This window comes from Trachypithecus francoisi, unplaced genomic scaffold (genome assembly GCF_009764315.1).
Source record: "Trachypithecus francoisi isolate TF-2019V2 unplaced genomic scaffold, Tfra_2.0 Lachesis_group2, whole genome shotgun sequence".
Taxonomy (NCBI): Eukaryota; Metazoa; Chordata; class Mammalia; order Primates; family Cercopithecidae; genus Trachypithecus; species Trachypithecus francoisi.
In genome coordinates, this window is record NW_022681465.1 from 143,236,319 (window position 1) to 143,263,664 (window position 27,346).

General features: G+C 39.0%; 1 protein-coding gene across 1 annotated transcript; it reads left to right on the top strand.

Moving 5' to 3' along the window:
* The first annotated feature begins 625 nt into the window (after positions 1 to 625).
* On the top strand, positions 626 to 27,346 carry MRPL22 (mitochondrial ribosomal protein L22). The gene is made up of 7 exons (XM_033180716.1): positions 626 to 720; positions 799 to 847; positions 10,424 to 10,541; positions 15,008 to 15,073; positions 17,223 to 17,300; positions 20,104 to 20,173; positions 27,061 to 27,346. The coding sequence occupies exons 1-7, from the start codon at positions 693 to 695 to the stop codon at positions 27,270 to 27,272; spliced, it is 621 nt and encodes a 206-aa protein (XP_033036607.1). The 5' UTR covers positions 626 to 692; the 3' UTR covers positions 27,273 to 27,346.

Sequence of the window (27,346 nt, forward strand, 5' to 3'; positions counted from 1 at the left end):
CTAGGTTTGGTGGCTCACACCTCTAATCCCAGCACTTTGGGAGGCCAAGGAGGGCAGATCGCTTGAGCCCAGGAATTCAACATCAGCCTGGGCAATTTGCGAAACTCCGTCTCTATAAAAAATACAAAAACTAGCCGGGCGTGGTGACGTGAGCCTGTAGTCCCAGCTACTTGGGAGGCGGAGGTGGGAGGTGGCTTGAGCCCGGGGTCGAGGCTGAAGTGAGCCTAGGTCGTTGCCACCGCATTCCAGCCTGAGCGAGAGACAGACCCTGTTTCAATAAAATGAAATAAAATAGCTTTCACAAGATTTCAACTTATCTTTACGACAAGCTTGTGCCCTAGCGTTAGTCATTTCTGAAAAGAAAACGGAGGGCCACCAGATTAGGTGGCTTGTTCACGTATTCTGTTCCCCTACTCCTTTCGAGTTTGTGAGTGGGGTTTCGCAGTTTTTCTGAATCCAGGTGAATTTTCGGAAACCCACGCGCTTTCGGCCTTTATTAATTCATTCATTCCCAAGCCAGGCTCGCCTGACCACACCTCGAGCGCCGGCCCAGTGCTCGCGGTCTTCGTGACAGCACCACAGGTGTAAGTACTGCTTGTGGGAGAGCCCCACAGGAAATCCGGAGTATTGCGCATGCGTGCTGTCCAGAAGGCGCTTGAACTGTTGAGGCTTCCGTAGCGGGCGGGCGGAAGATGGCGGCGGCCGTCCTGGGATCGTTGGGTAAGGATTTATTAGTGGTTAAGCGACAGAAGGGAGTCGAGGTGGAATCTGAATTGACGGCTTGTGTTGATGTTGCAGGTGCGTTATGGAAACAGAACCTGAGGAGCCAGGGGAAGCTCGCCTTGGGGTAAGTCTCTCGCTTCGGAGTTTCAGAAGGGCCCAAGGCGTCTTGACTATTCTGCCAGTTGGTAACTGAGCGCCTGTGTGCCTCACTGTCCTTTAGGCTCTGGGGCTACTGAGGCGAATGAGACAGCCCGTGCCTCTACTTTGTCACTCTATTTTTCGCCACCTTATTGCATAAGCTTTGCAGGGATCAGGATTACCCATAACCCAAAGGCCATTGTAAATGCGTTTTCTGAACGTCTACTGTGATCTTTCTGGACAAGGTTAGACTGTTCCATCTCCATATGGAAGCGTTCAACTTTTCAAGTTACCTCTCTGGTTACTTGCTTACATGGGCAGGGATCGTGTTGTGGACAGCCCTGGTTTACGTCCTACCTGACGTTGTGTTTAGCGGTTTATATGCCTTAACTCATTCTCGTAACATTCTATGAGTAGGTACTGCTATACCCGTTTTTCAGACAAGGAAATTGAGCCCCCAAACGTAACATAACTTGCCTAAGGCCACTCAGTTGTAGGAAATTTTGAAGCTTTATACCAGAGCGTTCCGTAACCCTAGGACAAAAGCATTCATTAAAGGTTAGGGTAAGTAGTCGTTGTGTTTCTCCCCAAAAATTAATTTTTAAAAAATCGGTATTTGAAAATTGGTAATCTGATTGTAAATTTTCTGATCTGTCCATTTGTTATTGACTTTGGTTTAGTTCATAGGCTTTGCAGACAGATGAGTTGTATATGAATCTGCTTTTTTACTGTGAATTTGGAAAAGTTACTTATTCTTAATAAGCTTCAGTTATCACTTTTATGATATGAACGTTATATTACTACCTGTTAGGTTTTTAAAAATTTAAAGATTTTTATTTATTTTTTTTTTAGATGAGATCTTGCCATGTTGCCCAGGCTGGTCTCAAACCTAAGGGCTAACAATCCTCTTGCGTCAGCACATACCATGCACGTAGCTCTAGTAGATTTTTAAAATGAAGTTCAAACAAGATAATGCATATGAAGTATTTAGTATGTTTGTGGCACATGATAATCCCACTCTGAATTCTAGTTGCCATTAGTGTTTTTATTATTATAAATTATTACTGAGTTCCCAATTATATTTGACCTTTTTCTAAGTTCTTGGGTCCCAGGGGGATGAAGAGGTGGGCTAAAGAAGAAAATAGGAAGCACTAGCTCTTAGGATTTGTCTGTACTCTTTCTAGATAATCTTCTATCACTCTTCCGCCAACCATGCTGATTTACTTACTTTTTCGGAATATACTGTGCACTTACTTGCTTCTTGGCTTTTCCTCCTATGCCCTTACATCTTGTCTATAACAGCAGTCCTACCCATTATTCAAACCTCTGTTTAGATGTTTTCCCTTCAGGAAGTTTTCTCTGGTCTCTCTAAAACTGAAAGAAATTAGTTTTTCCTTCCTTTTTTAGCATGTGTGCCTTCTATGATGGCTTCATGTATATGTGTCTATGCCCTTTACTAGCTTGTGTATGTTATGTATCTTGGAGAGGTAGGGACATTTATTTATTGTTGAGCTCCAGCATAAGGTCTTACACAAGGTAAATATTTTGATGTTGATTTGAATTGTCTTGCACCAACTTGTATTAAGAAACTCTGAGCAAGAAACTTAAGCAGTTTGCCTTTAGTCTTTTCCTCTATGTCATGATACAAGAGTGTTGGATTTTGCTGGATAATCTCTGAGGCTATTTGCAATTCTGAAGTTATTACATAATTTTGTGAATCCTTACTTTGGATTTTCTAGTGGGGAAAATGACCATAAGAAAACTAAGTAGAAAGGTACAAATAATGATCTTGATAACCACGTAAAATCTTAGCTTATACTCTGATTCAGTGATTAGAAACTTTTTTTTTTCCTCTTTTTTGGAGACAGGGTCTTGCTGTGTGCCCAGGCTGAAGTGCAGTGCTGTGATCATAGCTCACTGCAGCCTCAAACTCCTGGGCTCCCATCTCAGCTTCTTGAGTAGCTAGAACTACAGGTGCATACCACCACACCTGGCTAAGTTTTTAGGGTTTTGCTGTTGCTCAGGCTTGATCTCTAACTCTTGGGCTCAAGTGATCCTCCTGCCTTGGCCTCCCAAAGGTAGGGATTACAGGCATGAGGCGCCTGGCCAGTGATTGGAAACTTAATTGCATATAGGCCCCAGACTAGAAATAAAAAAACTAAGGAAAGTTGTCTATGTAAAATGAGAGAGTAGGAGGGCCTGTGGCAGTGAGTAGAGTGTATTCCTCATCTAAAAACATTGAATTAGGTTAAGAAAAGTGCTGCTGACCAAATAAAACATTTCTGCAGGATATGTATACACACACACACACACACATATATATATACACACTTTTCAAAAAAAATTTTTTTTTTTTTTTAAAAGACAACGTCTTGCTGTGTCACCCAGGCTGGAGTGTGGTGTCATGATCATAGCTCACTGCAGCCTTGATTCAAGCCATCTTCCCACCTCAGCCTCTCAAGTAGCTGGGATCACAGGCGTGCGCCACTATACCTATTTTTTTTTATTTTTAGTGGAGACGAAGTCCTGTTTTATTGCCTGGCTGGTCTGAAACTCCTGGGCTCAAATTATCTCCCACCTCATTCTCCCAAAGTGCTGGGATTACTCTGTAGGCTATATTTGTTAGCTGACTGACAGTTTTCAGTTTTTGAATTCCAAGCCTCCTATTTTACTGATGCATATATTTGAGAAGTTTTGTGACTTACTGAAGGTTACACAGTTAAATGTCAAAGTGAGGATGTAAACAAAATATTTTCTGGGACTACAGGTGGCACGCCGCCACACCTGGCTAAGTTTTGTATTTTTAGTAGAGATGGGGTTTTACTATGTTGGGTAAGCTGGTCTCAAACTCCCGGACTCAAATGGTCGAGTGCCTCGGCCTCCCAAAGTGCTGGGATTACAGGCGTGAGCCACCGCGCCCAGCCAAAAAAAAAAAAATTTCTTTAAGAGACAGAGTCTCACTATGTTGTACAGGCTGGTCTCAAACTCTTGGGCTCAAGTGATCTTCCCACCTCAGGCTCCCGAGTCTCTGGGATTACAGGTGTGAGCCACCATGTCCAGCTGTACCACCCTTTAGATGGGGCATATCCTCTTAAGCTTTCCTCAGTTTCCAACTGTGTGTAAAATTTTGGCATAGTTATTTACACTCAGTCCTCTTACCTTACCTGTCTCTGTATTCTTTCATTGATTCTACAAATATGTATTTAGTGCCTGCTCTGAGCTGGGAACTATTCTAGCACTGAGGATTTTGCAGAGAACAGGGACAGACAATAATCCCTTGCCATTATGGAGTGTACAATATAGTAAGGGGGGCAAGTAAAATAAGTAAAATATAGAGTATATTTGATAGCGACATCTGCTCACGAGAAAATAAAAGCAGAGATTGGGAATAAGAAGTATGTGTGTTTGAGAGAGGAACTTGTAGTTTTAGATAGGGAAGGCCTCACTAAAAGATAGTATTTGAGTAAAGATTTGAAGGAAATGAGGAAGCATGCTGTGCTAACATCTGAGCAAACAGCATTGTGTACAGATTGAAGAGTAAGTGCAGCAGCTCCGAGAAACCATACCTGGTGGTGTCAGGAACAATGACGAAAAGGAGAGGGACAGTGATAGGAGATGAGGTCAGAGAGGAAGGGGGAGTCATCAATCATATAGAGCCTTAGTATTTTTTGTAAATACTTTGGCTTTTATTCTGAGCAAGATGGGAAATTATTGTAAGGTTTTGAGCATTGGGGTAATATCTGATTTATGTTTATGAGTGGTTCTTTCTGGCTGCTGTGTTGAGAAAAAACTGGGGTGGGGATGGGGAGCAAGGATGGAAGCAGAGACCATTGGATATTTCAGGTATGAGATCATGGTGGCTTAGATTAGGGTGGCCGTGAAGGTAAGTGAATGGTTGGACTCTGGCAATATGTTAACCACAGCTGACAGAGCTTGTTGATGCATTGGATAAGAGGTGTGAGAAAGAAGGGTGACACCAAAGTTTATGACCTGAGCAATTGGAAGAGTAGAGTTAACCATTTACTGAGCTAGGAAGACTTCCAGAGGATCAAGTTTGGGGAGAATATTAGTAGCTCAGTTTTGGATTTGTTAAATCTGAGCTGTTCGGTAAGCATCCAAGTAGAGATATGAGTAGGCAATTGGGTATATGAGTTTATAGAATGCAAAGAATGGATGTAAATTTGGGAGTGATCAATGCATGGATAATATTTAAAGCTGCAAAGCTGGTTGACTTCACCAAAGGAGGGAGTGTAGATAGAAAGAGTCCAAGGATTAGTTCCTGCCTGAGGCAGCCAACATTTACAGACCAGGGAGGGAGACAAGGAAACAACAAAGGAGACTGTGGGGGAGTAGCCAGAGACGGGAGAAGAAAACCCCAAGTGTCCTGGAACCCAACTCAAGAAAGTGTCTCAAGGAAGAGCAAGTGACCAGAGATACTTAGGTCACTCTCAGATGAGAACTGATAATTAGAATTAGAATTTGAATTTGTCTGTATTTTCTATTTTAAGGTTGCTTCATTTTGTTTTAGTTGAGTGTTATCCCAGCAATTGGCCAGGAGAGGGCACATAGGAACTTTTGATTTAATATTCTGTACTTCTAAATTAAGTACCCCATTTGGAATAATACTTTAATTTAATTTGATTATGGTAGTTTGGTCTTTGCTTGATAATTCAGTTTATGAATTATTTGAGTCCTGAAAGTATTATAAGAATTCAGAAAGCTTTGACATTATAAATTCATAGTATGCTTAATTTATGAAGCAACATATTTAATTCACCAAATATGTATCGAAGATTTGAAGAGCACAAGGTACTGTGCTAGATGGGCACAGCAGGTATGGGTCTGATTCAAGATATCTTTCAGATCGGTTTGTAGCAAAGGGGTTCATGTTTTTGTCATGCTGTTCGTGATGAGGTGAGTGATAGAATTAAGGCTAGGAGAGGCCCTATGGACGATGTAGTCCAATTCCTCTTTTCACAGACAAAGAAACCAAGTTCCAAAGAGGTGACAAACATACTGTACCCTACTCACTAATTACAACTACATAGAAACATAAATGTTTATGATTATAAACTTGAGAAGAAACTTTGAAATTGTGTATTTAAAGCTTACAGTTCACAGGACTGATTTGGGGGGTGGGGACAGGAGAGATGAACTGTTCAAAGGGCCTAACTTTGTTTTATTTTTTATACCCTTTGAAAAAAAAACACGGGCATGGTGGCTCACACCTGTAATTCTAGCACTTTGGGAGGCTGAGATGGGTGGATCACCCGAGGTCAGAAGTACAAGACCAGCCTGGCCAACATGGTGAAACCCCATCTCTACTAAAAATACAAAAATTAGCTGGGTGTGGTGGTGCGCCCCTGTAATCCCAGCTACACTGGGAGGCGGAGGTTGCAGTGAGCTGAGATCGCACCGTTGCACTCCAGCCTGGGTGACAAGAGTGAAACTGTCTCAAAATAAACAAACAAAACAGAAGCAAAGTCTTGCAGTGTTGCCTAGGCTGGTTTTGAACTCCTGGCCTCAAACAGTCCTCCTACCATGGCCTCCCAAAGTGCTGGCATTGCAGGCATGAGCCACCATACTTGGCCAAAGGGCCTAATTTAAAAAATAACACTAGCCATTAGTGTTTATCATGGGTTAGACATTGTAGGATGCACTATATTAATTATTAATCCATCAATAGTATTAAGTAGGTATTATTCTCCTCATTCTACAAGTAATAATATCTAAAGTTTATTGAGCCCTTTTAAGTGTCAGGTTAAGTATTTTACTTGCATTTGAGCTTCTTAAGAAGGCTATGAGGTAATTATTATTATTCTATTTACTGATGGGAAAACTGAGACCCAGAAAGTTATGTGACTTCCCGAAGGCCATTCACCTAGTAAATTAGAGTTAGGATTTAGACCCAGGTCTGCTTGACTCTGTAGCCTCAGCTGTCACCACCTGGCTTATATTTCATTAGCAAAATACGCCTTCATGCATCATGTATCCTAATTTTGTGCTTTTCAGTTAAGACATTGGAACCTAAATGTGGAAGGCAAAGGTACAGATTTTGTTAGGTATTTTGATGACACTAATCTTGGTATTAGGATAGGAGATGGTGAACTTGGGGTAAAAATGATACACTGGAAAAATAGATTTGTTTGAGTCTTTGGTCTAAATGGCTCGAAGACTAAAAACAAAGGTTTCGTTTGCCAAGTAAATTTTCCAAGTTGCATATTTGTATGAGAATATGCCAATATACAACCACTTTGAGTGTATAAGTCTGAGTTAAATGTTTACTCAGTATCCATGTACCAGACATTGTTCTTTGTGCTAGAATACGAAGAAAGTCAGACTTGCCCTTTAAATGCGCAACATCTGTACACTTAGTACAGTAACTCATTCTGTTATGGCCACTTATGATAGTACAGTGGTCCAAGTCATTGCTGTATGACCGGCAAGAACAAAGTATTAACGCGAGAATCATGAACAGAGAACAGATTAGGTGATGTTTCACATTGAGGTGACGTTTGAGCTAGAACTGAAAACAGGATAAGCATTTCATTCAGGAGATAATAAGGCAGGAGAAAACAATTTGAGTAAAGGCTTGTTCAGAGAACAATGAACATCTATGTGGCTAGGCCATAAGGGCAGGTTGGGTCTAGATTACGAAAGGCCTTCCATGTCTTACTAAAGAGTTTGGACTTCCTATTGTGGGCAGTAGGGAAATACCAAAGTTTGCTGTGTTAACTTTTTATTTGGATATGCCCAGACATATGCAAAAGTAGACAGTTTGATGAACCTCCATGTGTCTGTCACCCAACTTCAACACTTACTACTTATGGCCAATCTTATTTATAACCTGTATTCTCTCTCATCATATTTTGAAACACTCCCCCCACTGTATCATTTTCATAAATATTTCACTATTATCTCATTAAAAAGCATTAAATATCCATTTGATATTTAAACTTCCAATGGCTTCATAACTGTCATACTTTTAAAATTATAATAGTTCACACATTGAAACTAATTGGTATTTTTGTTAAATCTCTTACTCTGTAGGTTTTTTATTCAACCCTCTCTTTTTTTTTCTTGTAATTTATTTGTTGGAGACAATTGGTTGTTTTGTAGCGTTTTCCATACCTTGGATTTTACCGAGTGCATCCCCATGATATTACATAACATGTTCTCTTTTCTCTGTTTCCTATATTGAATCTAGGGGCTTGAGCCCCCAGTTTCATTTTGGGCAGGAAAGACTACTTTGTGGATGGTGGGTGGTGTGTTCTTTCATCAGGAGACACATAACGCCTCCTTTATCCATTAGTTTATTAAGGATTACAAGATGATGCTATTATAATTTGCTATTCCTTCATTACTAACTTTATACAAGTCAAACTTTTCCTCATCTACTACTTGGCAACTTAATGGTACAGTTTGTATAGGAAAGACAGGATAAGTCCTGTCTTTTTCTTCATTCTTTCTCTTCATTCACCAGTTTTTAAAATAACAAGTTGGCTCACTAGCATCTTCTAATGGTAACTAATTTGTATTTTTCCTGGTTTTATTATGAACTTATGGCTTTAAACATATTTCATGTTTAAAGGACAATAACTACTACAGTTATTGTCCTCATTAATGCTTGGCTTGTCCCATCTTTGACTTGTTGGGCATCCACAAGTTGGCTCCTCAGTGCCTTTGAGATGACCTTGGTAATCTTTGATGGCTTCTTTGCTTTCTGATATGACAAGATGTTCTAGGCTGATTTGGTACGTTATCTGCTTGAGATCTGCAATCAGCCATTTCTCTCAGAAGTTTTGGTTTTCTTCAATAGGAAATGATATTTCAAGACCGTAATCTGGGAAGTAGGGGTGCTAATTGCTACTAGATTGGTCATTGCTTCTACACCTCTTCAGTGGAGAGATCTAGTACTTACTGGATTTTGGCTGAACCTCTTCTGCTTGTTTCCATACCAAGAATCCCAGTACTCAGTGACACTGAAAAAAAAGGATAGTATTAGAATATTACATAATTATTCATTTGCTTATTTCAACAGAGGTTTTTAAGCTGGAGGATGACATGAGTCGCTCTGAATTATAGAAGGGTAACTCATTTGGTACTCAAGCAGAGAAAGATGGATTGGAATTGGGCAAGTTGATGGAAGAGAAATCAGTCTAGAGGCTATTGCTATATAGGATGGTGGCAATTAGAATGGAGAAGAGGTAAAGCATTTGAGAACGATTTCAGGGGAAGCATCTGTAAGACTTGGTAACTAGCTCTGGCAGGATGAAAATCATTGGGAAGTCGAAGATAAACTCTAGCACACAATTCAAGAATGATTTTATTTAGTGATACAGGGGAGTAGCAGATGCTGGGGAAGATGGGAGAGGGAGAATGACTAGTTGTATATTATTAAAGCAATTGAAGTGTGAGGGAAGAGGTCAAGGAATAGTGAATTTGGGATCTTCATCAAGTCTCAGCCCATTAGTTTAGCATTCAAAGACAACCACTCTAGCCTCAGTGACCTTTCCAATATTTTCCAATACTTAACAAATTCTCTGACTCAGTCAGACCTCCTCTTATTTCCCAACTCTGTACCTCTGCATAGATGATATATGTCGTTGCCCCATTCCTCTGATAATTAGTATATTAGTCCATTTCACACTGCTATAAAGATACTACCTGAGACTGGGTAACTCATAAACAAAAGACATTTAATTGACTCACAGTTCCGCATGGCTGGGGATGCCTCAGGAGACTTAGAATCACGGAGGAAGGTGAAGGGAAAGCAGATAACTTTTTCATAAGGCAGCAGGAGAGAGAGACAGTGCAGGGAAATTGCCACTTTTAAACCATCAGATCTCATGAGAACTCCCTCAGTATCACGAGAACAGCATGGGGGAATCTGCCCAGTGATCCAATCACCTCCTACCAGGGCCCTCCCTCAACATGTATGGATTACAATTGAAGATGAGATTTGGGTGGGACACAGAGCCAAGCCGTATCAATAACGATATTCAAGATTCACCTGAAGTCACCTCTGAAATACTCTGCTGTTTCCTATATTTTAGTTACGTGATTTCATATTGTCTTCTAATTGTTTTGTGCATTTGTCTTAGTTACTCAACAAAGTTGGACAATCTTACAGGTCAGATCAGAGAGCTCATTATGTCTTCTCTAAATCTTTCTTAGGAGTGGGTGACTTATAGAAGACAGTGTTATTGGCCAGTCCGGGCAAGAAATCTTGGGTTAATATCTATTAACGGTTTGACTTATGTGCGTTTACTTTCTCTCGTTAGCCTCTGTAACTGGCTCTTTGTTGTCTTTAAAAGTAGTCTCTGTTAAGAATTGTGTACAAATTGAAATGTCTGTACTGATCCTCAACCAATAAAATCTCAATTATGAAAATAAAAAAAAAATAAAAGTAGTCTCTATTAATGAATACCTCTGTAATATTTCCACTTGTGATCCTTAAATTGTTTTCATCAAAATGGAGCTGATATGGTTCAAAAGATATGTAAACTCTACAAAAAGGTCCCCTAAGTGTCTGTTGTTTTATAGGCTTCTTTCATTTCAGTGTTTTACCTCAATCATATATCCACACAAGTGCTTCTCTTGACATTTCTCGAAAATGGGAGAAGAAGAATAAAATTGTTTATCCTCCGCAACTGCCTGGAGAACCTCGGAGACCAGCAGTAAGTTCGTGGGTAGAAATAATCTCTTAATTCTGGTAATGCTCTTACTCTTAAGTGGTTAGTAATGATTTATTATTCTGTGTTAAAAAAATTATACAACCATTTGCTCTAATTGACACAGATGTACTAGATTTATCTCTTTGATAGTTGAAAAGGATTGTTATTCTTTACTTATTTGTCTTTACTTAACTTCCTGTATTAGGGACCTTAACTCTAAAACTAAGCTAAGAGTTTAAGACATACTGATTTTTGACTCTGAGAGGCTTGCTGAGTAGCTCTTAATGATGGAGCATATGGAGTTGGCAAGAATGACTTAAATTATTGGCCAATGTTTAAATTGTGTATATGATTTTCCAGTGTTATATATTTGAATATAGACACTGTTTTTTGCTTGTTTGTTTTGCAATTTGAACCTAAAGTTTGAACTTAATCATTGGATTCCTGCTGGAGATTAATCTTACCATTATCTGCACAGAATAAACAAATAACTTTTCAACTTTCCTATTTTGTCATGACATCACAACTTGAAAGATTTGTCAGTCTAGGCTATTAAGTATTGACTCCATTTTGTTTGTTTTATTTTATTTTATTATTTTTGAGACAAAGTCTTGCTGTGTCGCCCAGCTGGAGTGCAATGGCATGATATTGACTCACTGCAACCTCCGCCTCCCAGGTTCAAGGGATTCTCCTGCCTCAACCTCTGGAGTAGCTGGGATTACAGGCGCCTGCCACGACGCCCGGCTAATTTTTGTATTTTTCATAGAGACGGGGTTTTGACATGTTAGCCAGGCTGGTCTCCATTTTGTAATTAACCAAAATTTACTAAATGAAATGTTACATAATTGCACAAATATCATAAATAAAAAATTTTCTGTAAGTAATGAACTTTTTTTGCTTCTTACCTGAGCTCTTTGGAATCAGTTATTAGTTGGAAATAAATTATAACAGTATTTGTCAAGTCCAGAATCTAACAGCACAATTTTGTTGTGTGTGTTTGTTTTATATCTTTAAATACTAAAAAAATGTACTTTAGGATATATCCCAAGTGGCAAAACGCAAATAGTTGGTAGTATGTCATCTGCTTAACTCTAGCAAATGATGAACACTATCAGTTCAGTAATTTGTTGTGTGTTGTATTTAATGAAACTATTCTGATTAACTTTTTTGTATTGTTTATCCTTCTTATACAAGTGCCTGTGGGAAGACATTTGATTCGATTTGATATAAGTACTTTGGAAAACCTTAATTTCTCTATTTTGCACAGATTTTGTTTCAGTAATCCTTTGGGGGATAAATTATGACATTGGGAAATATGAACATTTTCTGACTTTAAATAGTATTTAGTAATTTAATATTGGTGTATCAGTTGTATCTTTTATGACTGGGAATACCGATACCCTTCATAAATACCTAACTTGCCAGGAATAATGTATTCACTGGCCATATAGTTCACAATACTGTGCTATAATGTACAATGTCTCTTAGAATTTCCAATCTGCCAGCTGCAACCATTATTAAAATCAGTTTTATCTCTAGCTGAAAAGAGGGCCAGGTAATATCTACCATTCTACCTAAGTCTGATCTTTTGCATTAGAATATATAGTCAATAAATAATAGTGGATGGGATAGCGAACAAATCCTGTAGCGGTAAATTAAAATGAACGTTACCAATGTAGAGTTGTTTTAGGTTAGTCCTCATATTTTTAAGACTAACTTCGTAGTTTAGCCAGCACCAATTTCCAAAGAATATAGATTCTTATGTAGATTTCATCTTATATGGGGCTTCATATAAAGAAAATGAGCCAGAGAGAAATTAAAGGGCTTTCTTTATGATAGTCACACCTTGTTAATTTGGGCTTGAGTTTACTTTTGCAGTGTCTTTGAAAAAAGCTATGTTAAATAAATGAAAAGTGTAATGAGACTGTCAAAACTCCTTGAGTTACCATTTCTTATTTTTTCTCTTTTTCTTCACTCCCCCAGCAACCATTTCTATATGAGACATATTTTTAATTTATGAATTAGTCAACATGCTGATAATAATACATTAATGTGAATCGGAATCTCATAAAGCTCTAATAAGAACTTTTTTTTTTTTTTTTTTTGAGACAAGGTCTAGCTCTGTTGCCCAGCTGGAGTGCAGTAGCATGATCTCGGCTCACTGCAGCCTCCACCTTCTGGGCAAGCGATTCTTGTGCTTCAGCCTCCCAAGTAGTTGGGGTTACAGGCGTGTGCCACCATGCCCAGCTAATTTTGTATTTTTAGTAGAGATAGGGTTTCTCTATGTGGTCCAAGCTGTTCTCAAACTCCTAGCATCAAGTGATCCACCCACCTTGGCCTCCCAAAGTGTTGGGATTACAGGTGTGAGCCACCGCAGCTGGCCTAGAACTTTTTTTTTTTTTTTTGAGACAGGGTCTCACTCTGTTGCCCAGGCTAGAGTGCAGTTGTGCAATCATGGCTCACTATAGCCTTGATCTCCTGGGCTGAAGAGATCTTCCCACCTCAGCCTCCTGAGCAGCTGGGACCACAGGTACGTGCCACCACTTCCGGCTGATTTTTGTATTTTTGGTAGAGATGAGTTTTTGTCATGTTGCCCGGGCTGGTCTCAAACTCCTGGGCTCAAGCGATCTGCCTGCCTCGGCCTCCCAAAGTGCTGGGATTACAGGCATGAGCCACAGCGCCTGGCCAGAACTTTTATTAGGTAACACTTTTTCCTCATTTGAATTATTATATGCATTTAAAAATAAATTGATTTATTTAAAAGTTACTGATTTAGACATTTTATAATTTAGACATACATTTATTTCGTTTGAATAACTATTTTACGTATCTTATCCTCACTTTATCTAATTTGCTGTATAGGTCAGTTAATGGCAGAGATATATAACTAGGCCTTCCGACCTCCAACTTTGTTACTTTATCTATTTGCTTGATACTTACGTACTGAGACTTTGTCTCGTTTATCTTTAGAAAGTGCCCTTAGACATTTCACCTGCCCAAAGTAAATGCTGAGGTTTTTTTTCAGTTTTGGAAGAGGATGATTGAGTAATTTTTGCCTTTCTTGTAAACACTTCATTCCTTTTTGCCATCCTCTGGTCAGGAGTACAATTTTTTATATGTGTAAAATTTGAGGGTAATCATACAAAATTAAGGTTTAAAGGTATCCCACCACAAGAATGCACAAATTAAAGGGTCTTTTCTATATAAAAGATTTCATTGAGTGGATTAATTTTTGCAGATTATTATTATCAGTCGTGACAGTTCTTTCCTCTCCCTGTCTCCCCAGGACACTTTATTGCTGAAAATGTAATTAGGCTATTGCTATAGTTTCAGGCTGTCTGCTTCTATTGCAGCTGAAATCTGCCACATATTAAAAGATGGCCACTTGAGAAAACTGCTCTTTCTAAGGCATTTGAAAATGTCCAGCAGGAGTCAGAATGTTAGAAAGTTTTGAGATCTCCTTGCTACAGTTTCCCATAACACATGTTTTCTAATTTTTTTTTTAAAGTGGCAGTTTGGTATAGTAGTGGAAAGAAAGTGGGTTTTAGAGTCAGTAGAGGAACTTTTGGAAAGTAGATGTGTTAGACATTGTATCAGATGTATCATACTTTTTCTGTTCTTTGAATTCCAACTTTGTCTCTTGCAAACCTGTGGTCTTCAAGTCACTTGATTTCTCTGATTTTCAGTTTATATAAAATATTTCCTCTCTCAACTCATAGAGTTAGACTAAATGAAATAATGAGCAAAAAGTGCTTTTTGAACTATACATTGTAATTAAACAGGACATACCTACCACTTTAAATAGAAGGTAATAAAAGCTAACATTTACTGAGAAGTTACCATGTGCCAGGCACTATAAAATAGTTTCTTGGAATAGGTTATTTTATTTCCCTCTAATTATCATTTTATTTATTTTACAGAAGAGGAAAATTAGAGAGAGGTTAAGTAGCTTGCTCAAGATTATGTAGTTAGTAAATGACAGAGTTAGGATTCAAATCCAGTCAGTCTGATTCTAGAACCTATGCTGTTTGACCAAACACCTAGAATATTGGCTTTTCACATGAAAACACTTATTTTGTCCATTTTGCCATTTTTCTCCTCAATAATACTGAACTTTTTCTTCTTGTACTTTTCTTTTGTTCTTTTAATCAGCTAAATGTTTTCAAGATACTTTAATTTAAATCTTTTAGTATTTCTTTGGATAGAAATGTTGCAAGTGATGACACAAACCAGCCATTGTATAGTTTCTATTTCTCCCTTAGTAATCTTTTAACATAGTGAGACTTTGGAAAAATACAACTTTATGTAGGGGGAAATAATCTTTAAATTCTTAGTAATGTTTCTGTTTCTTATGGCAGCATTTTCTTTAGGCCTAGACAGTAAAAACTTTAATAACAGTATATGTTACTGCCATTTTGTGATAAACCTGCTAAAATGTTCTTTCTGTCCTTTGTTTTCCTATTTGTAAGGAAATCTACCACTGTCGAAGACAAATAAAATATAGCAAAGACAAGATGTGGTATTTGGCAAAATTGGTAAGCTACAATGACTATTACCATATAATAATTTAGGAAAGAAGCTATGAGTTCCCCTCCCCAACCCTCACCCCAGGATTTGAAAAACAAAAAAGATTTGTGAAGAATATGATACAATTGGTAGGTAACCAAAAGAATGATTGTTCAGAGATGTATGATTTTCCTTAATTTTCACCTTTTTCTGAGAAACTAAATCACATTGGATAGATAGATACTAAAAGGCATCAGGAGTTTGGCTATAACCAGAGAATCCAGGAAATCTACTTATTTATCTGTAAACTTGATTCAACCTGTTTTGAAACAGTTGGTTTTATGTTTTTTCCCCTAGGAAGTGAAATGTGTAGATGAGGGGAGACAGAAGCAGCAAATGTACACGTAATACATTTATCCTATAGGAGAAGGAGATGCCTTGAATGCCTAGCATAGTCGTTACCAACCTGTGGTCTCTGTCATGTTTACTGTCCTTTAATGTTATTGAAACTATTACAGTCTCAGTTTTATGGTTAAAATGTTTGTTTCATTTTGACTAAAAGAGAATAGTATTGATTTGCATTTCTCCGATGGCGAGTGATGATGAGCATTTTTCCATGTGTCTGTTGGCTGTATGAATGTCTTCTTTTGAGAAATGTCTGTTCATATCCTTTGCCCACTTTTTGATGGGGTTATTTGTTTTTTTCTTGTATATTTGTTTGAGTTCTTTGTAGATTCTGGATATTAACCCGTTGTCAGATGAGTAGATTGCAAAAATTTTCTCCCATTCTGTAGGTTGCCTGTTCACTCTGATGGTAGTTTCTTTTTTTTTTTTTTTTTTTTGAGACGGAGTCTCGCTCTGTCGCCCAAGCTGGAGTGCAGTGGCCGGATCTCAGCTCACTGCAAGCTCCGCCTCCCGGGTTCACGCCATTCTCCTGCCTCAGCCTCCCGAGTAGCTGGGACTACAGGCGCCCGCCACCTCGCCCGGCTAGTTTTTTGTACTTTTTAGTAGAGACGGGGTTTCACCGTGTTAGCCAGGATGGTCTCGATCTCCTGACCTTGTGATCCGCCCGCCTCGGCCTCCCAAAGTGCTGGGATTACAGGCTTGAGCCACCGCGCCCAGCCTTGATGGTAGTTTCTTTTGCTGTGCAGAAGCTCTTTAGTTTAATTAGATCCCATTTGTCAATTTTGGCTTTTGCTGCCGTTGCTTTTGGTGTTTTAGACATGAAGTCCTTGCCCATGCCTATGTCCTGAATGCAAATCAAAACCACAATGAGATACCATCTCACACCAGTTAGAATGGCAATCATTAAAAAGTCAGGAAACAACAGGTGTTGGAGAGGATGTAGAGAAATAGGAACACTTTTACGCTGTTGGTGGGATTGTAAACTAGTTCAACCATTATGGAAAACAGTATGGCAATTCCTCAAGGATCTAGAACTAGATGTACCATATGACCCAGCCATCCCACTACTGGGTATATACCTAAAGGATTATAAATCACACTGCTATAAAGACACATGCACACGTATGTTTATTGCGGCACTATTCACAATAGCAAAGACTTGGAATCAACCCAAATGTCCATCTGTGACAGACTGGATTAAGAAAATGTGGCACATATACACCATGGAATACTATGCAGCCATAAAAAAGGATGAGTTTGTGTCCTTTGTAGGGACATGGATGCAGCTGGAAACCATCATTCTTAGCAAACTATCGCAAGAATAGAAAACCAAACACCGCATATTCTCACTCATAGGTGGGAACTGAACAATGAGATCACTTGGACTCAGGAAGGGGAACATCACACACTGGGGCCTATCATGGGGAGGGGGGAGGGGGAGGGATTGCATTGGGAGTTATACCTGATATAAATGATGAATTGATGGGTGCTGACGAGTTGATGGGTGCAGCACACCAACATGGCACAAGTATACATATGTAACAAACCTGCACGTTATGCACATGTACCCTAGAACTTAAAGTATAATAAAAAATAAAAAAAAATAAAAAAAAAAGAATAGTATCTCCTCTCAAACTTGTTTTCTTCTCTTTTGCTTGGGTTCAATTCACTGATTTTAGAAGTTACTCAAATCATGTAAGGCTTTCATTGAAAAGGAAACATTGACTTTGTAAACTAATTTATTTTCTTTTGTCTCTCACCCTTTAATTCTAGATACGAGGAATGTCTATTGACCAGGCTTTGGCTCAGTTGGAATTCAATGACAAAAAAGGGGCCAAAATAATTAGAGAGGTAAACTTACAAGTTTGGGTGTGGTAGGGAATGGGGAACTGGGGAATGCAGCTGTTTTGCAATTATTAGTAAGCTTAGCCTAAATTATGAATAAATTTTCTGTTGTAAATGCATATTTTGTATAATACAGATTTAGGGTGCTCAGTTTATTAAATGTATGTATGCTTAGGAATGTTGTGTGCTTTAGGTGTTTATTTCCTGAGATGCTTTTATTTCCACCAGATATTTATCTGTTTTTTACTGCTTATGATGTGATGAACTTTATTTTTAGTGATTTGGGGCTTGGTGCATATATTTGTATACATGTATGTGTATATTTGTGTGTATGTATCTGTGTTTGTATATATATTATTTATTTCTTGGAGCAAGGCTGAACTTCAAGGTATACTTTTTCAAAGATTTTTTTTTTTTTTCCTATAAAGGAGAATTTTTATAACTACATAATTTTGTAACTTAATGGAAAGAGCCCTGGACTGGAACTCAAGAGCCTTGGACTCTAGTATTTTCTCTGATCTTTTTCTTGTGACTGGGCAAGACCCTTAACCAGTCAGTTTCTGTTTTTCTCACCTAAACTATGTGGGATTGGATTAGATGGCTCCTAAAGATCCTTCTAACTCTAAATGTAGCTAATTCACTAGATACAAATGTGCTAACGGTAATTGTGGTGACTCATTCTAGAAACATGAATATTCTTTTTTTATTACATATGTATTTTTCTTTATTTATTTATTTATTTTTTTTTGAGATGGAGTCTAGCTCTGTCGGACAGGCTGGAGTGCAGTGGCACGGTCTCGGCTCACTGCAGTCTCCGCCTCCTGGGTTCAAGTGATTCTTCTGCCTCAGCCTCCCTAGTAGCTAGGACTATAGATGTGCGCCACCATACCCGGATAATACTTTTGTGTTTTTAGTAGAGATGGGATTTCACCATATTGGCCAGGCTGGTCTTGAACTCCTGACCTCAGGTGATTCGCCCACCTCGGCCTCCCAAAGTGCTGTGATTACAGGCATGAACCACTGCGTCCGGCCTATTTTTCTTTTTTAATAGTCTTGTTACAAAAAGTTGTATTGATTATTGTCCCTTACCATCTGGGGATATCAGCATGATTTTCTATATATTCAGTTAATTCTCACCAAAAGTCAGTTCATACCTTTCAGTTTAGTGGTAATAGTTAAATAGTTGAGATTGGTAGATTCAGACTTCTAAAAGATTCCTTTGTAATGCTATGATTTTGCTATATTTAATTCAATGCAGAATGCATTTACAAGTATTCGTTGTGTACCCAGCCATGTACTACATTCTTTATCTTTTAAGGCATAAAATTTTGATCTGGTTTCTGTTATTTCTGACAATTGTCTTTTTTTTTTTTTTTTATGAGACGGAGTCTTGCCCTGTCACCCAGGCTGGAGTACAGTGGCGCCATCTTGGCTCACTGTAACCTCCATCTCCTGGTTTCAAGTGATTCTCCTGCCTCAGCCTCCTGAGTAGCTGGGACTACAGATGTGCGCCACTACGCCTGGCTAATATTTTTGAATATTTAGTAGAGAAGGGATTTCACCATGTTGGCCAGAATGGTCTTGATCTCTTGACCTCATGATCTGCCCACCTCAGCCTCCCAAAGTGCTGGGATTACAGGGGAGAGCCACTGCGCCTGGCCCAATTGTCATATTTTTACAAAAATGTGTTCTTGTATTTTTACAAAAATGTGTTCTGGAGGAAGTTAATTCGATATCCATGGAGAGTAAATTTGATAACCTCTTCAAGGAAATTATTGTATCAAGTATGATTTTCTCTACTTGTCTGATGTTGAAGGTTACTCTGCATCAAAGTTTAAGAATTTTTATTTTATTCTAGTTTTTAATTAGATTTTTGTTTTTTTAGAGGCAGAGTTTCACTCCATTGCCCAGGGCTGGAATATAGTGGCACGATCACAGCTCACTGCAGCTTTGACTTCCTGAGCTCAAGGGATTTTCGTCCTTCAGCTTCCCAAATAGCTGGAACTGCAGGTGTGCGCCACCATGTCCAGCAATTTTTTTACTTTTGTAGAGATGGGCTGGTCTCGAACTCCTGGCCTCAAGCGATCCTCCTGCCTCAGCCTCCCAAAGTGCTGGTATTATAGGCATGAGCCACCATCCCAGCTAAGACTTTTCAGTAAGATTAAGCTATTGAGTTTCATGAACTTTGTGTTTGTTTTTTAAGATAGGGTCTCTGTTGCCCAGGCTGGAGTGCAGTGGTGCAATCTTGGCTCACTGCAACCTCCACCTCCTGGGTTCATGTGATCCTCCAGCCTCAGCCTTCCACGTACCTGGGATTAGAGGTATGTACTGCCACACCTGGCTGATTTTTGTATTTTTACTAGAAACGGGGTTTTGACATGTTGGCCAGGCTGGTCCCAAACTCCTGGCCTCATGTGATCTGCCCATCTTGGCCTCCTGAAATGCTGGGATCACGGAGGTGTGAGCCACCGCATCCGGCCTTGGGAACTTTTTGACAAGTTTCTGACTCAGAGACATAATGTTCCTTCCCAAGGGTACTGCTTACAAGTGCCGCTATCTCCTTTATAGCTTACACATGTCATTTAAAACTTAGTAGGATGGGCTGTGTTCTCTGCATTTACAATTCTTGGTCTAAGGAAGGAAAACTCCTGTCTCCTTTGTACTCTTATCATTTGATATTCTCTTTTTGAAATTGACTATGGAAGCATGTGATTAGCAGTCATAGTACAGAGATCATGAGAGATGAGAAACTTAATTCCATTTTACTTCAGGGTTAGCCAGTTAAATGCTTTTCTTTTTCTTATTTAAGGTTCTCTTAGAAGCACAAGATATGGCAGTGAGAGACCACAATGTGGAATTCAGGTCCAATTTATATATAGGTAAGATTTTTAATATTCTTAGCATTAGAAAATGTCTTCCAGTAGTAATGCCATATTTTTTATCTAACAACTGTCTTTAATATCTAACTCCTCAGGACTTGGTTTGTCAATGAAAATTGCTAGTAATGGCTTATTCTTCAGCCATATGCATGTCAATTTTAATTTAGTGTAAATGACAGTAACTGTACTGTTTTACTCTTACCTGTTCTGTAATGAAACTGAGATCATAAAACCAATTGCTAATAATTATTAAATAATAGATAACAAGACTGGTACATAGAGTGGTACTTTAATTGTAATATTATAACAAATAGTATAACACATTTTTAAAGTTGTTTGTCAACCACAAGGAGGTAAATAAAGAATCACAGGTGCATTTAAAAAATGTTTATTTATAATGTGCCAAGCCAGGTACCTAATCCATAAAGGTGTCCTGTAATTTAACCTTCCAGTTATCAAAATGGAAGTCTGTTGAATTGTAAAAGCCAAGGGGCCTTGGAAGGCTCAGTTGACCCAGATATGTTTGTTCTCCTTTGTTACTACATCCTGAAGCATTATCTCTGCTTTTACATGCTTGTTCCACATCAGATTAAATTAATGTAAGTTAAAATGCTTTGGGAAGCATGATGTTCTGTACAAATGTAAGGAATTGTTTTGCTGCAGACCTTCACACAGTTCTTTTCCGAGAAGGAGATTAATGTTTATTACAAAGCTCTCTTGCCTCTTCTCAGCACCATGGGAAAGTGGAGCAATGGTTGGAGTTATTGTTTTTTTCTCACTGCAGCAGCAATTACTCCTAACCTCAGCAGTTTTATAATCAAACAAAGATGATGTTGAAGCAAAATGTTCTCAATCTGCCACACCTACATATCTAAGAATTATTTAACTGAAAGCTGTGTTAAATTCGAGATATGGGGAACAGCTACTCTCCAGGTGGAGCGGGAAGGGCTGAATCATTACACGGGGAATTAGTTGTATTTTATAATTTTTCAACAATTAGAGTGAAAAATGTTTATCTAAATTCTACTTTTTCACATAGTGTCTGTGCTGGTTAGGTTAAAATCTCAGTTCAACTCACCTGGAATTGATGCTGGCCACCACACCTCCTGAAATTCAAATTAGTTGATTTTCAGTTGAAATGCTTTATTTTAAAGCTGAATCTTGTATAATTTTATTCTGATACATGCAGAGATGCAGAGGGAAATCAAAATGGCAACTCAGAAGATGCAGGGTCATAGTAGTTAATCATAAGCATTTTCTTCTGGGAGCATTATGAATAAATAATGTTAGCGAGAGCTTGGAATCATTGGAAGCGATGAGGAGAAGACCATTTGCTTAAAAACCTCTTGGTGATTTTTCCTGCTCTGACTCAGAATATCAAATCAAATTTAATTAATTTTATGCAGTTTCACAGGAATATGAGATTCTTAGCTGATAGACTTTCTAATGGACTTCAGATACAAATGAAATACGATTTGTCTTTAAGCCTTTTTCAATAATCGTCTTTAAATCCTTTTCAATAATTGTAAAGAGAGATAGGATGAAGAGCTTAATCCTGTTGTTCCAAATGAAGGAGCAGGGTCCACTGTTGCCATTAAGCAAAAATATGCTTAACCAATCCTACATAAATAGCCCTTTATTTTATCTTTATTTTTGGAGATGACTTGCTCTGTCACTCAGGCTGGAGTCCAGTGGTGTGATCACAGCTCATTGCAGCTTTGAACGCCTGGTCTCAAGTCATCCTCCTGCCTCAGCCTCCTGAGTAGCTGGGACTACAGGCACGTGCCAGCACACCTAGCTAATTTTAAAATTTTTGGTAGAGATAGAGGTGTCACTTAGATTCCTGTGCTGGTCTTGAACTTCTGGCTTCAAGCTGTCCTGCTGCCTCAGCCTCCCAAAGTGTTGAGATTACAGGCATAAGCCACATTGTCTGATCTTTTAATCCAGAGTTCTTTTGCACATTTCTGCTGAAAAATCTGTGCCTTACCTGTACTCTCTTTTCATCTACTTCTGTGTTGATCACTTAAGTAGGGCTAATAAGTTTGGATTTATATTATGATTTTTAAAATTTTTCATTCACTAAGTATTTTGATGCCTAATTCCATAATCAAAAGAGATGAGTACCCTCAGGAAGAGTATGATGTGTCAGACATTTTATCTCTGTATTTGTCAAGCTTCTTCTTAAGAATCATCTTGAGGTTGTGATTTAAAATATAGATTCCTAGGCCTTGGCACAGACCCGCTGGACTTAAAACCCCAGTGGAAAGGCCTGGGAAGCTGTTTATTTAATAAACAGCTTAATAATAATCAATAGTTTAGTAAACTATTGATTCTTAACCATAAAATGTGGGTAACTGATTTATCTTACCGTGTTCTTAGAAAAGGCCTAGACATTTCATTCCATAAACTTCTGTTAGAGTTTTGAAAGACTAGTTACTTATTGGCTACTATTTTGGTTCAGCAATGGTTCTTTCAGTACCCTGAAATAAGTATAGGTGTTTTAAAGGAAGTGCTTTTTTGATAGCATATATTCTCATTATATGGTAATTCTTTCAAATGCCTGTCATTGGTCTAAAGCTAATGCCTGGTGTTGCATGACCATAGATTTAGAAAGTTCATTTCCCTTTCCAACTTATAATGATGACTAATGACACTGTGAATAGACCTTAACAAGTGGACATGGACTAATAATCTCTCCTTAGTGATTCATGGCATCTAAAGTGAATCACTTTAGGGAAAGTGATGACTGATCTTGTACGTCAGTCTTATTGGCTAAGAGAAGGTGGGAGGGGAGGGCTTCTGCTGTTACAATTTCAAGATTTGTATTTACCTAAATACTACTAATAGGAAATATTTGCTATGTGTATATATACTTATTTATTTATGTATTTATTTATTTTGAGACGGAGTCTCACTCTGCACCCAGGGTAGAGTGCAGTGGTGCGATCTCAGCTGACTGCAACCTCTGCCTCCAGGGTTCAAGCAATTCTTGTGCCTCAGCCTCCCGAGTAGCTGGGACTACAGGCATGCGTCACCACGCCCAGCTAATTTTTGTATTTTTAGTAGAGATGAGGTTTCACTATGTTGGCCAGGCTGGTCTCGAACTCCTGACCTCAGGTGATCTACCCACCTTGGCCTCCCAGGATGTTGGGATTACAGGCGTGAGCCACTGCGCCTGGCCTGAAAATATTGGCAATATTTTAAATTCATTACACCTGTTGGGCATTATCTATAGAAAAACACAGTTTGTCTTCACTTTTGAGATATCTTAATGTATTCTTTCATTCAAAAAATATTTGAGTACTTTCTGTGTGCATACTATCCACATTAAATAGGTGATGTTATATCTTTTGCGTCATTTTAAAACATTTAACACTTGTAGTTCTTTGACAGTAGTATTTCTTTGGAAGAATGCATACAATGTTCTTCTGAATTACAGTAATACCATGTATACCATTAGTATTATATGTACTTGAAAAACTTTGTAACTTATTTCAGAATTTGATTAGATTTACCGGAGACCTCTGTATTGAAAAAATGAAATTAATTAGCAGATGATGTATTTCAAAATTATTTCTGTTCCTATGGATTGTGAACTTTTGGGGCAATACAAAAAGAGTATAAGTTTGGTTGATGAGGTGACCTTTACAGATGAAACACAGATGCTTATAAAGATAGCATATGATTTGGGACTAAAAGGAGTAATACAGACAAATGGTATTGTTGGAGTAGACAAGAAAAGATCAATATGGGTTAGAATAGTTGTGGAGACTTTCTAGAAAAAATTGACATAGGCATTTGGGAGTCTGGAGGAATGTCCAGGAGAAGAGGAGATTTTTAAAGTGGGGTAGCCATACATGCAGAGGTACATAGGTTGGAATAAGCAGTAATAGTGTAGTTCAATGAGGAGAGCAGTATGAAGGAAGTAGAAGTGTGACCTCGAGTAGATAAAATGAGAAGGGTAGACTGGGCCTATATTCCAGAGAACTGAACATGGCAGGCTGTGCATTTGGTTCAAGCTATATCAAAGAAGTTTGGGTAAGAGATTTACGTTATTAAGATGGTGTTTTAAAACTATTAACGATAAGCGGTAGTTTTGAAATTGTGCTCTGTGGGGTGTCTAGGAGGGAGACCCTTGATATTTTGGTCACCACTATATCCATGGAGCCCAGAACAGAGCCTGGTACCCAGTAAGAACTCAAAAATGTTTGCTGAGTGAATGAATGGCACAGTTTTGGGTCTTCCTTGACCCACGTTTCAATAAGAACAGATCAGCATTACAGTGTTTTATACATCAGGCTTCTACATATTGTTTCATTTTACTTGAAATGGTTCCATATACAAAAGCAGTTTGAAACCCCTAAATATGGACTTAGTGGAGGAGAGTGGAGGAGAGGAACCAGAAAACAGTTTGGCAACTGTGCTCTAAGTCCCAATTTCATTTACACCTCGGGGTGGCTGTGTTGGGTATTTCCATTACAGTGTATTAAAGAATCTTAGGATGTTTTAGAAAAATTAATGTTTTTGTTTTGACATAAAGAAATGATGGCATCATGGCTTTAAGATACGCAGGTGATCTTTTATGGCTTTAAGATGGAATCATGACTGACATTTAGCAGGCATTGAGCTTCTGCTTTTGTGCAGATCTCTGTAAGCTTGTGTTTTGGGGGAGATAGAAGGGAAATGGGAGCCAACGTAGACCCTGATGGGATTGATCATTGTGATCTAGTGATCCATTGAATATTTGGAAATTGGTGCTCAAGCTGGATAGAGAAGTGATTTGGGATAGAAGCAGCTATCACATTTGTAAAATGACAGAGTCTTGCTCTGTCGCCCGGGCTGGAGTGCAGTGGCCGGATCTCAGCTCACTGCAAGCTCCGCCTCCCGGGTTTACGCCATTCTCCCGCTTCAGCCTCCCGAGTAGCTGGGACTACAGGCGCCCGCCACCTCACCCGGCTAGGTTTTTTTTGTATTTTTTAGTAGAGACGGGGTTTCACGGTGTTAGCCAGGATGGTCTCTATCTCCTGACCTCGTGATCCGCCCATCTCGGCCTCCCAAAGTGCTGGGATTACAAGCTTGAGCCACCGCGCCCGGCCTGTAAAATGCTTTTTAGAAGTTTTCTGGTCTCACTGTTCTTATTTGTAGGTTTCCGCTAGACAGGTAGATCCAGGGGACGCACTGTGATGGTGTTTTCTTATAAAGTGATTTGTGTAATGCTGCTTTCTCTGGAAATTTGTAAACTCATTTTTTCAGTGCCCACTAAATGAAGTTAATAAAAGGGCAGTAGGTCTTTCCCTATCTCACTTAGATCCTAGGCAGTTTTCACTTTCATTCTTGGCTTTCACTTTGGCAAAGCTAGCAGGCTTCTGCTGAAACCCACTTCACTAGAGGATATTGTAGTTAGAGAGTTGTCAAGCGCATACTTTGGTATAGTCCCTATATTTATAAAGTTATGTCACAGTAAGTGTATAAGAATGATGAGTGTTGAAATGGATAATTTAATATGTATTCTGTAGATTTTACCTTTTTAAAAGAATTATTAACTAAACAAGTAGCTGACTAAATACATTCAGAAAATTGTAGAAGGTGACTGGCTACTACTTTGAGTTACTGTGGGTGAACAGGTGAACAGTTCTTAAGTACTTTTTTTTTTTTGAGACAGAGTCTTGCACTGTTGCCCGGGCTGGTGTGCAGTGGTGGATCTTGGCTTGCTGCAACCTCCGCCTCCTGGGTTCAAGCAATTCTCCTGCCTCGGCCTCCTGAGTAGCTAGGATTACAGGTGCCCACCACCACACCTGGCTAATTTTTTGTATTTTTAATAGAGACGGGGTTTCACTACATTGGCCAAGGTTGAACTCCTGACCTTGTGATCCGTTCACCTTGGCCTCCCAAAGTGCTGAGATTACAGGCGTGAGCCACCGCGCCTGGCCCTTACATACTATTTAAAATATTTCTTTAAACTTTCAAGGTCAAATTTTGATACACAGAAGTGGGGAGGGGAGCTGAGGGGGCATTTGTGCCAGAGTTCCTAAAACTGGCTGTGAATCAGAATTTCTGGGGAGAGTTGTGGTATGGGTGTTTACCCAGGATGTAATTTCCAAGGCCCACCCTAAATATACTGAATTAGAATCCACAGAGGTGAAGTCTCAGCATCTACATTTTAATTACATTCCCTAGGTTAGTCTGATGTGGCTTGTCAGAGAACCAGCATTTGGGAGCCATTGACTCCAGTGGCTTCTCATCACAATTAGAATAAAATAAAAAACTCCTTGCCTGAGCCTACAGCGCCCTGTGTAATCTTGACCTGGCTTTATCTCTAATCTCTTTCCCTTGTTTGTGCCCCTCTTCCCCTTGCTTACTATGCTTCAGCACGCTAGTCTTCTTTCTTTTCCTAAAACAAGCCAAGTACATTCCCACCACTGGGCCTTTGCACTTGCTTTTTCCTCTGCTTGGAATACCCTGCCCCTAGATATTCGCATAGATGATTCATTCTGGTCTTAAATCATACGTCTCTTTCTCAGGGATGCCTCTTGACACTACCAGTCTGAAGTCCCCTACACCCCACCATTGTCTGTCATCTGGTTCTGATTTATTCACAGCACTTGTCACTAACTGAAATTATTTTATTTTACATTTTTCTTCTCCAGAATGTAAACTGCTTGGAGGCAGGGGCCTTGCCAGTCTTGTGCACTCTTACTTCTTCAACACTAGAATAGTGCCTGGTCCTTAATGTTCAGGAGATGGTTGTTTTGAGACAAGCCTGCTCTAGCCAACCAGTGAGCCCATGTAATCTCAGAATCCAGTCAAGGAAAGGACAGAAATTGCTCAGCTGATCAGGCTTGTGGATAACACTCATTTCCTGTAATTCTCTTTTTCTTCCCGTTTAGCTGAGTCTACCTCAGGACGAGGCCAGTGCCTGAAACGCATCCGCTACCATGGCAGAGGTCACTTTGGGATCATGGAGAAGGTTTATTGCCATTATTTTGTGAAGTTGGTGGAAGGGCCCCCACCTCCACCTGAGCCACCAAAGACAGCAGTTGACCATGCCAAAGAGTATATTCAGCAGCTTCGCAACCGGACTATCATTCACACTCTATGATGAGGAGATTCAGACTCCACAGTGTATATATGTTGCCATTTATTTTCTAAAAATAAACACAAATTGAAGACAAA

Bases quoted from the DNA above. Each gene is read 5' to 3' on its own strand.
- MRPL22 (XM_033180716.1), top strand. From the start codon at position 693: ATGGCGGCGGCCGTCCTGGGATCGTTGG. The intron at 848-10,423 runs GTAAGTCTCTCG...CTTTCATTTCAG, and splicing joins CAGGGGAAGCTCGCCTTGGG to TGTTTTACCTCAATCATATA. The intron at 20,174-27,060 runs GTAAGATTTTTA...CTTCCCGTTTAG, and splicing joins CAGGTCCAATTTATATATAG to CTGAGTCTACCTCAGGACGA.